We start from the raw sequence: 16661 nt of genomic DNA on the forward strand, positions 1-16661 counted from the left end.
CTGATTTAAACAAAGGCAAGTTTCCTACTGAGGGGGATGAGAAAAGAAACAAATAGTGGCAGAGACAAAGCGATCCCGATACACAGTGTTCTAATAATCATATTGCTAAATCTGCCTCGTTTATTTTTAAAATGTACACTTAGTGCCCCATGAAATACAAAGCAAACAACCACGCCCATCAGGAAGATAAAGAGATTTCAGGAACTCTTTCATCAGGAATGCATGAGTAAGAAACCAAGTGAAAGCAAGCGGAACCCAGAGTGAGCGCTGGAGGCTGCGGCGATGCCCCACGGAGAGGAAAGAACCCGGGATGGTGGGGTTGATCACAGGCCTCAGCGCTCACACATTTTCTTTGGTCCATGTCTATATTCAAAGTTGAAACAGTTTAACTGTCAATCTATTTAAAACCCACTTAAACTTGGTTTATCGCAATTTAGCTTAATAATAATACCACCACCCCCCTAACTCTTGTGTAGTGCTTTTCAGCTACAGATCTGTCGATAAGGAATTGAGTTTAACTGATATAAGCCAGGTTTAAAATCAAATTCAGAGCGTTCACAAAAGAAGATTTTGCACAGATTTAACTAAATCAGTTAGACATCACACCCTCAGTTACATATAGACAAGACCTATTGGTGAGAAGTATTAGCTGCATAATCACATGAGACTTTATCATAGTGAAATAGTTCAGGGTGGAAGGGGGAAAATCAGGCAAGGGTTAAATACTACTAACAAATAGTAATAATAATGCTGACTAAATGAGAGGGATGGAAGTACTGAAACACGTGCTTGCTAGCTCCCTGGGCTCCTTGCGTGTTTCCTGTTTTGTGTTTTCTTTTGATACTGTAAGCTCATTGGGGCGAGGGCTCTCTCTCAATCTACATAGCACTGGGGCTATTGACAGCTACCACAATATAACTGATGATAACAGATAGATTCATAGATTCCAAGGCCAGAAGGGACCACTTTGATTGTTATACCAATAAAATAAAACCCAGCAGGATCTTATTAAAGGAGAAAAAGGCAAAATGCCACATTTATTGTGAATACAGAAAGAATCATAGTAAGCAGTTAGTTATAGCTATAACATTCCATTCAATCTCATATTTATTCTCACACACAGGTTCTGCAAGGTTGTTATCATAGTTACCAGCCTTAGATTGTTATCAAAGTTACCAGCCTTGCTCATGCCAAGCCACCGGCCAGGTGGTCTGGACACAAGGAGGGAGCAGGGCCTTGTCAGATGCTCATCTGATGCTCCTGGAAGTTGGTTTGCAGAATCAGACCCCAAAGTTCTCACTTTCTAGAGTCCACTTTTATAGGAATTTCTTCCTATGCCAGTCTATGGGAATTGCTTCATCATGCTGTTGCTGGATCAATCAGCAGATGGCACATTCCCGACGGCTCCGTGCTGCCAGATGTTATCTTGTTCTTTGGTTCTCCCATTCTTGGGACTGTTGGGTGGATTCCAGTCTGCCCTCCGGGGGCCCTCTGGTTATTTCCACTTGACGCCTTCTTCAGCCGATGGACACTGGATTCTTAGGCTGGCACCTCCCTGATCATTCAGTTATTATCCACACCAAGCATCCATCCACACACATCCTCTATCTTTAATCACAATTGTTAACAAAGCAAGATGAATACAACAAAAGGGCGGGGAGTCTCTGTGTGCTGTTTCTGTTGTTACAGAGTAGTGCTTTGAGTCTCTCTCTGCGTGAGTAGTTGTTGTTACAAAGAATTGCTTTGAGAACAGACTCTGTCTTAGAATGTACTAACACAATTAGCAGCTTGCAAGTTTCATACATAGAGGGAGAGAAACAGTACCTAAAACCAAGAGACCTCTTAATTAGTAATACCCTGGAATTTAAACTGTGGGGAATCAAACTCATTTGTGATTTTAATACAGAACTTCTTTAATATGATCCAACATGATCATCTAGTTTGCCCCCCCGTATAACACAGGCCTTCCCCAAAATGATTCCTAGAGTGTATCTTTTAGAAAAACATCCAATCTTGATTTAACAATTGTCAGCGATGGAGAAATCACCATGACCCTTAATAAATTGTTCCAATGGTTAATTACTCTCACGGTTGAAAATTTTACATCGTATATCTAGTCTGAATTTGTCTAGCTTCAACTTCTAGCCTTTGGATTGCCTCTGCCTGCTAGACTGAAGAACCTGTTATTAAATATTTGTTCCCCATATAGATACTTATAGACTGTAATCAAGCCACCCCTTCATCTTCTTTGTTAAGCTAAATAGATTGAACTCCTTGAGTCTATCACTGTAAGGCATGTTCTCTAATCCTCTAATCATTCTTGTGGCTCTTTTCTGAACTGTCTCCAATTTATCCAACCTTCTTTATTTGTGGGCACTAGAGCTGGAGATAGTATTCCAGCAGCTCTCACACCAGTGCCAAATACAGAGGGAACATAACCTCTCTGCTCCTACTCGAGATTCTCCTGTTTATGCATTTTAGGATCGCATTAGCACTTTTGGCCCCAGATATACTTTGGGAGCTCATACTCAGTTGATTATGCTCCCCACATAGATACAGGGAATCATTCAACAACTAGTGAAGTCACTTCCGGGGTGGAATGTAGCTCTATGATCTGTATTGATTAACCTAATATAACACCAGCCCTTCTATCGATCTGCAGGGACTGACCCTTGGACCTTGGATCTAAAAAGCAGGAGCCCCTACTGCTCGAATTACAGGAGCTTGAGCAGATTCTGAGAGGTGGTAGCACTCTCATTAGCCACTAGAGGGAGACAAAGCACCACTCCATAGTAGTGTGGCCTACACCCACAAATACCTGAGCGTGGCTAGGTACCTGGTATGCTGTGACTGCTGCTTAGTACACTAGTCAGTAATCTCACTGTCACCGCATGCTCCCCATGTCTACTTGCTGAATCCACCTGTTGCCTCGCTTCACACAGTTAGACCGTAAGCTCTTTCAAGCAGAGCTCAACTTCTCTGTGTGTGTGTGTGTGTATACATACAGTACCTAGCACAATGGGGCCCTGATTCCTGATGGGCAGCCTTCCACCGACTTCAGTGAGTTCTGGATCAGGACCTTAGCATGTGCCACTCATTCTACTGTAACTGGACTCTTACTGAAGTGGCTGTCGCAGCACGATGACTCACCTTTAAGTCAGTGGCAGCTTTCTACTCTAGATAAATGTGGGGAATTTACATGCGACACTCCCACCGAAATGCCGGCAATGCCCGTGTATGTGAATCGCACACTTGGCCAGATGAGACTTTATGAAGCCTTCATGTGCACATGGAGCTTACCGCAAATTAGGGTTGCCAATTTTAGTTGGATGTAGTCCTGAAGGTTTCATCACACGACATAATCTTTAATGAAAGATGAATCTTTAATTCCTGGGGACTCCAGGCCAATCCTGGAGACTTGGCAACCCTAGCAGCACTAGGAGAGGGACTGTATCTATGTGGATGGTGTATCACATTTCAAACAGCAAGTTTTAATAGGTGACAGATGGCTCTGACTTCCTTTGAGGCTCTTGCTAGACCAGAGGGGGGCAAACTACGGTCCGCGGGCCACATCCGGCCCGCGGAACCGTCCTTCCCGGCCCCTGAGCTCCTGGCCCGGGAGGCTCACCTCCAGCCCCTCCCTGGCTGTTCCCCCTCCCATGCAGCCACGCCAGCAGCAGGGCTGCGAGCTCCTGCTGCTCTGAGCAGCATGGTAAGGGGGTGGCGGCAGCGCCCTCACGCTGCAGTGGAGGGGTTGGGTAGGGGGTCCCGGGGGGGGGCAGTCAGGGGACAGGGAGTGGTTAGGGGCAGGGGGTCCTGGGGGGCAGTCAGGGGTCGGGGGTGTAGATAGGTCGGGGCAGTCAGAGGACGAGGGGGTTGGATAGGGGGTGGGATCCTGGGGGGGGGGCGGTTTGGGGGAGGGTCCCAGGAGGGAGCAGTCAGGAGACAAGGAGCAAAGGGGGTTGGATGGGCCAGGGGTTCTGAGGGGGACAGTCAGGGGGCAGGAAGTGGGAGGGGGCAAATATGGGGCAGGGGCCAGGCTGTTTGGGGAGGCACAGCCTTCCCTACTGGACCCTCCATACAGTTTTGCATCCCGATGTGGCCCTCGGGCCAAAATGTTTGCCCAGCCCTGTGCTAGACCATTATGCAGGATACATTTTTTGGCTGTTCTCCTGGGTGCAATGGCTTATTCCCCTGGTGCTCCATTGTTATCAAGGTCACTTCATTTTATGGCTTATACAGACTCAGTAGGACTCCACGCAGCTTCTCTATGGGAGCTTGTATAAAGCTCTGTCATCCCTCCACAATAATGGATTTGCTGATGGGTCAGCATGCAGGGGCTGCTATCTCAGAAACCAGATGGGGTTTGATTGAACCTAGCCCTATAACGGGAGGAGAAAGGGAGGTAGATCTCACAGCATGACGCTTTCTGACAGAGTGTGTGAAGCAACACAAGTGCTACGGTTTTTTAAGATGGCCGCTCCATCAGTCACCTCCCCAGTTAGAGCTTTCTGTTCTGGGATGCTGGAGGTAAACTGCCAACTCCCTGGGCCAAATCCTGCTCTCATTTATGCCCATGCAACACTTTGGACTTCAGAGAGATTGCAACCATAGTGCAGTGGTTTAAGGGGAGGTATGAACCGCACATAAAACAGCCCTAAAGTGAACAGAGTACAACTGGGGTTTATAGAGCACAGTCCATTCTCCAGCAATCCTAAAGTGCTGCACAAAGAGATCCATCAGCAGTGTGGGGATTATAAAGAGAAAGCAGCAATTTTGAGCTCAGCAGCAATTCACACACAAAGCCTCAGGCACTGGAACTGGCTTTAAAAGGCTTTACCTTCTACCTGGGCAGAGATGAACAGAGGGAACCTTGGGTTAATCTGTCACCTAAATGACGTGCCTCTAACACTGCAGCAGCCTTTAATGATCCTGCGGTAATGCCAGCGTCAAGTCATAAAACGACAACATAGGACAAACTGAAAGCATTCGGTTAGGAATGGGCCCACAACCTGCTGTGGAACTTGAATCCAGGACTTTTGTCTGCCTGTGTGCACACATTAGGTGTTTCATATAGGGAGATATAGCAATGCAAACAGATGTGCTTCCATGACCTCTCCCCGCTGCACATTAGGTGCAACTAAATACGATTATTTGCACACACTATTGACTGTGGACACAGAATCAAAAGCTGGAGCCCTGGATGCCGAATGAAGTCCGATTATGAAGTGTGGTGCACACCCAGGCAAATATTTCATCAGGTCAAACAAGTAGAATGTGCTAATCACAACTCCTTTGTTTCTGTTACAGTTTAATGTCTTGACAGCAACATGAGTCTCAAAGGATCTACCAGCAGCCAGCCTGGCTCTGCAAAGTAAGAACCTGAATGACAAAATTTGACTGAATGGCTCATCCCCAAGAACTGCAATAGATTACTACCTTCCACCACAAACACATTTCCTTCCACTCCGGGTTCTCCCGTAAGGGCGAGACTCTGCTTTCTCCTGCTCACTTACTTGGGTCTCCTCAGTTGGGGCCAGGGAAGATTCCACCTTGCCATGTCCCAATGCAGTCTAACCGAACATGCTCACGCGTGCCATCATGTATCAAGGCTTTGCCACAAAGTGCCATGTGGTTTGATTGACACTCTAGAGGGAAAAGAAACCTATGTCTGGTTGCCCTGTTTCTGTAGTTCTAGGGTTCATTCAGGTGCCCACAATTTCTATGGGGCAGATTCAAATTATACTTGGCCTGGATACACAAAATCACTCCCTTCTCTCCCTGAAAGCTTCAGCCAACCCTGGACAGCAGGGTGCACATGGCAGTACACGACACAACTCTGAGCTGCTGCCTGCCCCAGGAGGGGGAAACCAGGACACAGCTCACTATCCTGACTGGCCCCATTGCTATAGCACCCCCTGGCATCAGGACATGGCATTGCAGGGTACTTTGCTGCTTATGCCCCCTGTTGACCACCTGTGCTGGCCTCACGATGGCCTGTTGCTGTTTGGATTTTCTGTGGCCGTCACCCCCCTCAAATTCAGCCCCCTTCCGGGGTAACAGAAATCCAACTGTAAGTCCAAATAAATACCCAAACTAATAGTTCTTCTGCCCCTCTCAAGCAACCCTGAAGTTCTCTACTCCCCACCCCCACACCTGGCCCTGGCAGAGTTTCTCCTATGCTGCTTCCTCCCCACCACAGGTCTCCTCCACTGCCTCCCCTCCCCAGGAACCCCAGCAGCTTCCCTCAGGGATCTCCCTGCTCCTCACAGGCCCTACCTCAGGGTCCCCCACAGGAACCTGACCTGCTCCCTGAGTTGTATCCTCCAGCCTGACTTCCCCAGGCTCCTCTGAGAAAGGGGACTCTCCTGGCTCCTCTCTGAACTGAATTCACGGCTCTGTTTACACAGTCCTCTCTCTGATCTCTCACAGCTGGGATCAGGCATTATAATTAAGTTTCCATCACATTCAGCTGGGGGATAGCTGTCTGGTCACAGGCAAGGCTGAGCCTTGCTTGCCTTAAAGGGCCAGCCAGCCTGTGACAAGGCCCTACAGACTAGAAGGGACCAGCAGATTCTGGGAGAACAAAGAAAGAAAAATGGGTGATGTTCAGTGATGGAAGATCCATACATCTGTTGTCTGAGGCAGAGAGTCCTCTGCCCTTTCTAGGTCTGACCTGCCTGAAAGGAAAGCCAGTGGGCTATGCCTTGGAGTGAGCGAAACCTCAAACAGGAGTAGGTCAGATCCCCTCCCCTCACCAAAAGTAGAGCTCTCCAACAGACTATTCCAGCTTCCTGCCAGGCTCCCCAGCTTGTTGCAGTCGGAGGTGTCACTGGAGAATTGGTGTCAGTGACTGATACTCCTCCAGCTCACCAGGCAGGGTGCTGATAACTACCTCACTTCCACACTAAGGCAAGCTGGTGTGAAAAACCCATTGCCCTTTGCCATTAAGGTGGTTTGAAAAGCCCACTGCCATTTGCCATTCAAGCACTAGACCAGATTAATTGGTTACTATCTGTGTTGCTCAACTGAATCACATAATGAAGCCAGTAAAAAAAAAAAAACACAACAAAAAACTTTCTGAGATTTGTTGTTTATTTGCTCCTTTTCTTTCCTTTTGCAGCAGCAGTCTGGGCAAAGCAGATGGTGCTTCGAGAATGAGTGCAAAAGATTTATATGGTAAGTCACCACCACGGATACACTAGGCTGCTGCTGAGATTTGTGTGAGTAAAGACTGCCAGGTTCAAACTGGTAGCGGGGAAAGCCGAAGGCATCTTTATTGCATGGCTTCCTGTTTGTATCTCATGGTGGGACAGGGTGGGGCAGTTGTGAGATGAACTGACATGGACACGTCACAATTCACCTTTAGGGGGCTTCTCACTTTCTAATGAAGCATCCAGTAGAAGAGGCTATTGCAGACAGGACGTCAGACTAGACAAGCCACGGGTCTGTTCCAATACTGTTTCCTATATTTCTCCCTGCTGAGGTGCTATGTGGCAGCAGACAGGCAAACGACATCTGTTTTCCTATACACCATGCTTACAGCAGGTTTTCATGACATGGTAACAGAAAGGCACATGTCCTCTCTGCACTAGTGGTCATGCCATTGCAATCACTTAGTGCAGCCACCTGATAGGGGCTACCACTCTTGTATTAATTTTGCTAGTGTTACAAACCTGTGCAAAACAGACACACGTCCACAGGAATCCCTAACGTTCTCTGGTTGATTTAGCCAGACAACCAGGTTCTCAAAAGTGTGAAGCTAAAAAAGACTGTTGTGAGCAGGTTAATGATTATACTCATTAATTATTCCATATACCATGAAAAGTCAATGTCCTCTGAAGCTTTCAAAGAAGAGAGAGTTTACAAGAAATCATTTTCTAGATGGCAAGAAGAGCTTCAGATGAACATGTGGGGCCAGATCCTCAGCTGGTGTAAATTGATGTAGCCACATTGAGGTCAATGGACTTGCATACAAAAGCATCGTATCAGAGATAGATATTAATAATCATCAACATAACTGATGGATCTCAGCTGATTTACACTAGCTGAGAATCTGGTCCACACTATGTAGTGATGGCCTGAACAAGCAAGGGGAGGGGGTGAGAAGAGAAGTCTTCTCCACCACCCAGTTCAGCTAGGAAGATAAAAGATCCTTAGTTTGGTGTACTCTAGTTGTGCTCTGGAAAGCCTTCTGTGTGTAGAATTCTCATTGACTTCATTAGCAGGATCCGGCCACAGATACATAATGTTAGTTTTGTGAGTGCAATGTGATGGGTGCAGATATAAAGCCAGAACTGAACAGAACAGGGCTTTTCTGATTTTGCTTTCCAGCTGCAAAATTACTACACAACCTTGTGGAATGCTGGCAATTCGTCTGGGTTTTTGTAGACTATCAAAGCATTCCAGCAGCAATTCAATGAGTTGTTCAGACTTGATTACAAACTTGCCTTTGCCTCTTGGTTGCCTGAGATATTTTCACTGTATCATAGAATCATAGAACTGGAAGGGACCTCAAGAGGTCATCTAGTCCAGTCCCTTGCACTCATGGCAGGACTTATCTAGACCATCCCTGACAGGTGTTTGTCTAACCCGCTCTTAAAAATCCCCAATGATGGAGATTCCACAACCTCCCGAGGCAATTTATTCCAGTGCTTAACCACTCTGACAGGTAGGAAGTTTTTCCTAATGTCCAACCTAAACCTCCCTTGCTGCAATTTAAGCCCATTGCTTCTTGTCCTATCCTCAGAGGTTAAGAAGAACAATTTTTCTCCCTCCTCCTTGTAATAACATTTTATGTACTTAAAAACTGTTATCATGTCCCCTCTTAGTCTTCTCTTCTCCAGACTAAACAAACCCAGTTTTTTCAATCTTTCCTCATAGGTCATGTTTTATAGCACTTTAATCATTTTTGTTGCTCTTCTCTGGACTTTCTCCATTTTGTCCACATCTTTCCTGAAATGTGGCACCCAGAACAGGACACAATACTCCAGTTGAGGCCTAATCAGCGTGGAGTAGACTGGAAGAATTACTTCTTGTGTCTTGCTTACAATACTCCTGCTAATACATCCCAGAATGATATTTGCTTTTTTTGTAACGGCATTACACGATTGACTCATATTTAGCTTGTGATCCACTATGACCCCCAGATCCCTTTCCACAGTACTCCTTCCTAGGCAGTCATTTCCCATTTTGTATGTGTGCAGTTGATTGTTCCTTTCTCAGTGGAGTACTTTGCATTTGTCCTTATTGAATTTCATCCTATTTACTTCAGACCATTGCTCCAATTTGTCCAGATCATTTTGAACTTTAATCCTATCCTCCAAAGCACTTGCAACCCCTTCCAGCTTGGTATCGTCTGCAAACTTTATAAGTGTACTCTCTATGCCATTATCTAAATCACTGATGAAGATATTGAACAGAACCAGACCCAGAACCAATCCCTCAGAGACCCCACTTGTTATGCCCTTCCAGCATGACTGTGAACCACTAATAACTACGCTCTGGGAATGATTTTTCAACCATTTATGCACCCACCTTATAGTAGCTGTAAGGTGATCGTGGTCACAGATGGGGTGTCTGGGAAAGTTGTCTCTCTAGAGTGTCCTCCATTGCAGCCTGGTTGCCTGGAGATTTGTCACTGTAAAGTGACCTCAGCCTGGGATAGTATCACCGTGAGTGACCTTCTTGGCTCAAGGGCTGAGTACTTAGCTTAGTGGATAAAGTGTCGAACAAAGTAATCATTAATCATTTAGATTAGCTGCAAAGACCAATACACACAAATAAAGGGAGGAGATAATTCAGTGCTATTTGCACCACTCACTGACTATTTGTGGTCTAATTTCTGTCTGGGGAGAATGTGCACCGGTTATTCTATTGGTCACTTGTGTCTGGTGACTAAATAACATGTTTGAGTGGGAAAAAGAAGTGCTGATGCATTGGACTAGTTGGACCATATTCTCATTTGCACTAAGGTGCCATTACACAGTGTAAGGGGGCCATAGTGCAAATGGGAACCAGGCCTGTTATGTTTTGTAACTCCTATGTAATTCTGTTTTTAACTGTATGTTGAAGGTACCCAGAGCTTGGCTAGGGGAGGGCAGGTTTTCGTGGTGCAAAGATTTCAGTCTAAAAGCCTCCTTCAGTAAATACCTTGATCATATTTTAGTCTCCTCCGAAGGTTGGTCAAAATAAAAATTAAACCGAAAGTTGAAAATAACATGTTTTAAACATCTCATGTACTAAGGCCACTTCCCTTAAGACAGATATCCACCAACCATGTGAACGCATCACAGAACTGAGACTTGTTATTAGGTAATCAACATGTGGGTGTTAAAATACTGGCTTTGTGCCTCTCCATAGGGACACTGGCAGCTCTAAAATAGCTTTACTGCCCAAAACTGGAAATGGAAAATAAGTAGCCAATGGTTTGGCAAACACTCCCAAAGCACCATATTCTCTGTAAAACAAATTTGTTCTCAAAAACAAAAGTCAATCACAACACTTAGGTGAAAAGTGCCTTGCTTTTTGGTGAAGCTGCCCCAAAAGCAATTGTTACAAATTCACCGACACTGAGAGCTTTTCCACACAGCTCCAGTGAATAGTAAGCAAGCAGCATTAGGCTGTGGGCCATATTCTCAGCGGGTGTAAACTGGTATACCATCATTGACTTCAAGGCAGCTCTGCTGATTTACAGCAGCTCTGGATCTGGCCCAATATTGCACAGAGGTGTGTATGTGGCATCTCTCATGCCTAGGGGCACATGAAACTCCCCTAGGTAATTTGTCAAGGCTCCTCCAAATATCCCTCTGCATGGAGTGATTTCCCAGTCCCAGGGTGCTAGGCCTCCAGCCTCCCTTCTTCAAATCCCTCCCAACAGTTCACTTCTGCAAAGCTCACAAGCGGGGAGAAAAATTAAAATTGTGTTAAGAATTACAGTTAAAAATGCAAATAAAATAAATCTGAAGTGGCCTCAATTATATGACTATGAAGCAGCCAGGGAATGTTAGGTGCTTAGAACCTTGGAAATGCACTTTTATTTATACACACACACACCAGGTACATTTGTTGATGTAAATGATCAAAGCTCCACTGGGGCCAATGGAACCCCTCCAGATTTATATCAGCTGAGAATCTGTCCCATTTTGAGCTCCTGGGTTAGGATACATGTACAAATACAAAGCATTATTCTTAAGTGAGCAAGGCCTTAGTTTTATGTCTCTTCCAAAAACAGCCCCTCCAGCAGCACTGTGCCTTTTTAACACACTGCAGCATGCCACCCATTCAATTATTATCACCAGTACCTGGGGCTTCGGTGGTGGTTTCCCATCCAAGTACTAACTGGCCTGATTCTGCTTAACTTGTCCAATCTTATGGGATTGTAACACAAAGTGGCAGGGATCTGGACTAGACCATATCATTCCTGACAGTGTTCTGAGCCAAACAAAGCCTTTTAAAAGTTGGCATGCTCAGTCCTAAGGCTCTTCAGCTGGTACAAGTCTGTGTAGTGCCTTTGAAGCTGATGGAGCTACACCAATTTACCCCAGCTGAGGCTCTGGCCCGGTGAGTTGCAATAATTTAGCATGGAGGTCAGGAAGGCATGATTCACAGTGGCCAGGTCATATAGGTCAATACAGGATGCAGCATCCTGGCTAGCGGCAGATGGAAGAAGTGTTCTTGGAAACTGTGGCTATCTGAGCTTCCAAGTACAGTGGGAAGTCCAGATGGATCCCAAATTCAACAGTATAGGAACCAATGGCTGAGAAAATCTGCCCTTACCATCAGCTATGGCTGCACATGGTGGAAAATTACTACAGACAGCTTTAGAGAATTAATGTTCTCAATGATTCAGCCAAAAGAAGCACAAAGGAATAGTGCTTTTTTCCCTTTCAGGTCCACAGGCAACCGAGAATGAGATGTGTTATCAGTGTCGAAATGAAAAAAGGTCCAGCTTCATTACCATCCCCATGTCACTAATGGGGAAACTGAGGCACAGAGGGGCTAAATGACAAGTACTGGCATCCCACAGAAGGTCTGTGGCAGGAGCTGGGAATAGGAACCCAGGGTCCGCTCTCCCAGCCCCATGCTAGACTACACTGCTTCTATATGAATGAGGTAAGCCTTCTGTGTGCTTACTTTTCTGCTGAAAAACCCTCAGTGGTTGGACACCTATCAGTCTCTCCCACTTTATTGACCTGTATAGGCAATATTTTATAAATGTCATTTAGGATGTCAGAGGTGCAGTACCCCAGTAAATAGAGCATTGAACTCAGACTTGGGAGACCTAGATGCTATTCATGGCTTGGCCAGCAGCCTGCTAGATCATCTTGGGAAAATCACATTACTGCACTGTGCCTCAGTTTCCCTGCCTGTGAAATGGGGATAATGACACGGACCTTCTTTGTAAATCACTGTTTATCAGTAGATCTCAAAACACTTTACAAAGGAGGCAAACGTTGCATTAACCCTCTTTCTTTTTGCATTTAGTTACCCTCAATCTGATGGGGTTTAAATAGGCTGATTCCATTAGCACTAAGGGGAATTTCTCCCACACATCCATCCTCATACCCCATTCACTGATGAAATAACAACAATAATAAAATAATAATAATGCAAAAAACAAACCAAAAAACCCTGAGGTTAATGCAACATTAAATGTTAGAACATAAGAATGGCCATACTGGGTCAGACCAAAGGCCCATCTAGCCCAGTATCTTGTCTTCTGACAGTGGCCAGTGCCAGGTACTTCAGAGGGAATGAACAGAACAGGTAATCACTAAATGATCCATTCCTGTTGCTCATTCCCAGCTTCTGTTGTAAAATCAAACACTCAAAAGTGAGGAAATTCTGAAAGTTACATTTTCTCCTGCAATGTAAAGTTGGCCACCTGCTCATCCTGTCTGCCTAGTATGAATTCCTACACATAGGTTTACATTTAACAAGAAGGATAGGAAAAGAGAATACCATGGGCAGAATCACTGGTACAATCTGGCTGCTTTGCATCACCAGGCATCCAGAGTATACTAGCAAACCTGGCCCTGTGTATGTGCCTTGTGTGTGAACAGTATATGGTCAGCATCTCCTTCAGAGTCAACTAGCATGGCTGAGCCACAAACAGATGAATGATCCCTCACCCAGTTTGCATGAACAGAGGGTGAATGAGTCGCACCCAGCTGTTGGTGAGCTTACCTCCAGGTCATCATGGGTATATAGGGTCATCACCCTTAAAAAGTAAAACACAGTCTCTCCTTTGCTCAGCCCCAAGTTCTGGAAGGGTCTCTGGCCGCATTTATAGAAAGTACCATGGCTAGCCAGACAGCAGGTAGAATGACAGGTAGCTATCACGTTCCTGACTTATTCAACGCACAGGGCGGCCAGCTGAATAAATGTTAGTGTGCACCATGAATAAATAAAGCTGCTTCTCTGCTTACTGGCTTCGGTTCTGAACCTAGATGAAAGGACATTGAGGGAAATCCATTGTATTCTTAGCAATCCCAAGAGAAAGGCTGGGAAGGAAGTACTTTAACATAATTAGTAGTTTACACAACAGGCTTATTGCTGTCTTTGTGGTTGCCTTAGCCGGCAGCCTCCTACTGATCTAAACTGTTTTCAAGGCTTAATAAATAATACTGTACCCATTCAAGGGTTATCCACTGAACCCAGGGGGGAAAGGGACTGATCCTAAGATAACTGAAACTAAGGGGGAGAGAGACCCCCTCTATTTACTTCAGTGGGCTTTGAATCAGGCCATAAGAGATATTACACACCAGCAATATTCTAGTCTGTATAAGTACTTATACTGTGATCATCTGAGTGCCTTCCAGTAGTACATTCAGCAGCATGACTCACCTCAATCACCCCTTCCCGGTTGTCTGTACGCCATACTAATTTACTTGTGCCTAGGGAAGAACTAAGACTGATGCCTACAAAATGGAAGGGGGATTTCACAGCCTGTAACTGAGCTCACAGCAAGAAGTAGTTGTGCTGTCTTATCATGGAGCCCAAGCTCTGAGAGTGCTGAGCACTTTGCCTGCTGCAGATTAAGCAGCTGATGAAACAGTTAACTTAAGGAGTGACAGCCTGTCAGCCGTGATCACTCGATACCAAAAGCAGTTTGTAACCGAAGAAAGGTTTCTACGCTGTAACAGAACACTGGGCACGATGGGCCCAGTCATTCCCACCTGCCTGGCTTAGGCAAATGATGCCATCTGTCTGGAGGTGCTTTGCTTCAAGCAGGGGTACTCAATTTTTTTCTTTCCAAGGCCCCCCTAACATGCTATAAAAACTCCACGGCCCACCTGTGCCACAATAGCTGGTTTTCTGCAAATAAAACCCATGGCCGGCATTAGGGGGTAGCAAACAGGGCAATTGCCTGGGGCCCCATGCCACGGGGGCCCCCTTGAAGCTAAGTTGCTCAGGCTTCGGCTTCAGCTCTCGAGTGGCAGGGCTCAGGGCCCTGGGCTCCAGCCCCATGCGGTGGGGCTTCGGCTTTCTGCCCTGACCCCCAGTGAGTCTAATGCTGGCCCTGCTTTGCGGCCCCCCTGAAACCTGCTCACGGCCCCCCAGGGGGCCCTGGACTCCTGATTGAGAACCACTGGCTTAAGGCAGTTGATGTGCTGTAGCCAGGAGACTCTTAAAAGGGGCAGTCTGCACCCAACCTATGGTGATCCATTGGCAGCACAGTCTCCATGGAGAAATGCCACTGTAGGATCCTTGGCACATAAGAGACCTCATGACCTCATTGGCTGAGTGGAATGTACTACAGGTCAAAGATTAAATTACAACCCGACTGATCACAGACTGGTTTCCACAGTTACACAGCCACAGTATCCTGAGCGAAGCTGATTTCAGTTATCCAACAGCCCGAGCTCTTTGGGAGACTTGGGTTCAATATCTGAGCCTAGCATATAGTTACATGGGCTGGGAGCTCTGCAGAGGGAAGTGAGTAATCTGAACTGGAAAGAAGGTTTGGTTGAACTGCGTGTGCATGAGGTAAGGGTCAGCTCAGTCCGTATTTTTCCCAAGCTGACTTGCCTCTCTGTCCCTAAACAGAACGCAGCAAAGTGCTAGATAAGTGGCAGTTGCTGGTTCTCAAGAACAGAACAAAACGCTTAATGGACTCATCAAGATTGTGATTCTGCAACTGGCTGCCCACATGCAGAGCCCTGTGTCCAGGCGGAGCCCAGGCGTCCATTTGCGTGGACCAGCTTTCAGGATCAGGGTTCTACTGAATAACCGCACAGTCCTACAGTCCTAACCCGTGTCCTCTCCCTACCCCAATTTTGACTTGTTTTGCCTCTCACTTTGAGTGTGTCTACACCGCAATCTGAGGTGTGACTGCGGCACTGGGAGATGTACCTGCTTCAGCAGAGTCTAGCAATGTGAGTACATCTCCATGGGCCCACAGTGCTGCATCTACGCTGCTGGTTTGAGCCACGTGAGCGCTGGGATGTCTTCCCATGCTGCAACCTCACTTTGGATTGCAATGTAGGCATGCTCTTTGTGTCTTCTGTGAATTTACCTTGTACTTTCCTCTGCTCAGGGATTGTCTCTTTATTTGTTCTCTTGAGGAACCTAGCATGCTATCAGATACTCAAAAATAATGTCAGTTCCAGCTCTGCTGTAAATATGGCGTTGGGACGAGAATCAGTGTTCAACTGGTGGAACTGAACAAACAGGCCATAAAAGAAATGTCGCTTTCTAACTTCTAACAGGGGCTGATAAACAGCAGCATAAATGAAAATAAAGGGCCCAGGTGATCCCTCAGCTGGTATAAATTGGCACAGTTCCACTGACATCCGTGGTGTTACGTGCATTCACACCAGCCAAAGATCTGGCTCCAAAAACACAAAGCTCTAAAAATTGCCTTGAGACTCTTTTTCATAGAGCTGGGTAGAAAATAGCCCTTAGTTATTGATTCATTAGCATGCTGGACAACAACAAGGGTGATTATTCAGCATTAGTTACTGGTAATCTCCTGTATAGAACAATGGGCTTGTTAATTATTCCAGCTGAGCTACATGTGACATTCACATGAAGATAAATGGATACACTGTAACTGCGCACATGAAATATTTCCTCCCCCCCCAGAAAATTCCACATCTTTCACACTGGTTTAACAGGTTTCAGAGTAGCAGCCGTGTTAGTCTGTATTCGCAAAAAGAAAAGGCGTACTAGTGGCACCTTAGAGACTAACCAATGATGCATCCGATGAAGTGAGCTGTAGCTCACGAAAGCTTATGCTCAAATAAATTGGTTAGTCTCTAAGGTGCCACTAGTACTCCTTTTCTTTTTACTGGTTTTACATGTGTAGCTAATGTCTGCAATGTAAAACTTCAAAGAGAATTGATTCAATAAACAGAGCTCAACCAACTATTTTGTTTAGTGGATTTAGGCCTTGATTCAGGGAAACACCTAAGCACAAGCGTAAGGCCATCCCAGTTCAGGACATAACCGATACGTGCACTACTTGAACTTAAGCTCATGTTTAAAAGTAAACCACACGCTTAAGCCCTGTCTTGAATTGGGATGCTTTTCTGAATCAAGGCCTTAATTTGGCTCCCAATTTTGGGGACGAAAGCAGAACTCTGTCCCAGAGACCACCAAAGAGCAGACTTCGATAAGTTACAGCTATTCACATTAGCAAGAAATCTCTCCCCATC

The 16661-nt window shown here is 45.8% G+C and overlaps 1 protein-coding gene across 5 annotated transcripts in view; it reads left to right on the forward strand.

The window, feature by feature from the left end:
• The window catches only part of EPS8L2 (EPS8 signaling adaptor L2), a 110506-nt gene that overhangs the window by 26104 nt on the left and 67741 nt on the right, over positions 1-16661 (forward strand). For 4 of the 5 annotated variants that reach the window (XM_073347145.2, XM_073347142.2, XM_073347140.2 and 1 more), the window contains exons 2-3: positions 5311-5374; positions 7124-7179. In XM_073347145.2, coding sequence (XP_073203246.1) covers positions 5331-5374; positions 7124-7179 — 100 coding nt within the window. In that variant the 5' untranslated portion in view covers positions 5311-5330. The remainder of the gene's footprint in view (positions 1-5310; positions 5375-7123; positions 7180-16661) is intronic. The other variant, XM_073347143.2, reaches the window with a different exon arrangement.

This window comes from Lepidochelys kempii, chromosome 6, assembly GCF_965140285.1.
Source record: "Lepidochelys kempii isolate rLepKem1 chromosome 6, rLepKem1.hap1, whole genome shotgun sequence".
Taxonomy (NCBI): Eukaryota; Metazoa; Chordata; order Testudines; family Cheloniidae; genus Lepidochelys; species Lepidochelys kempii.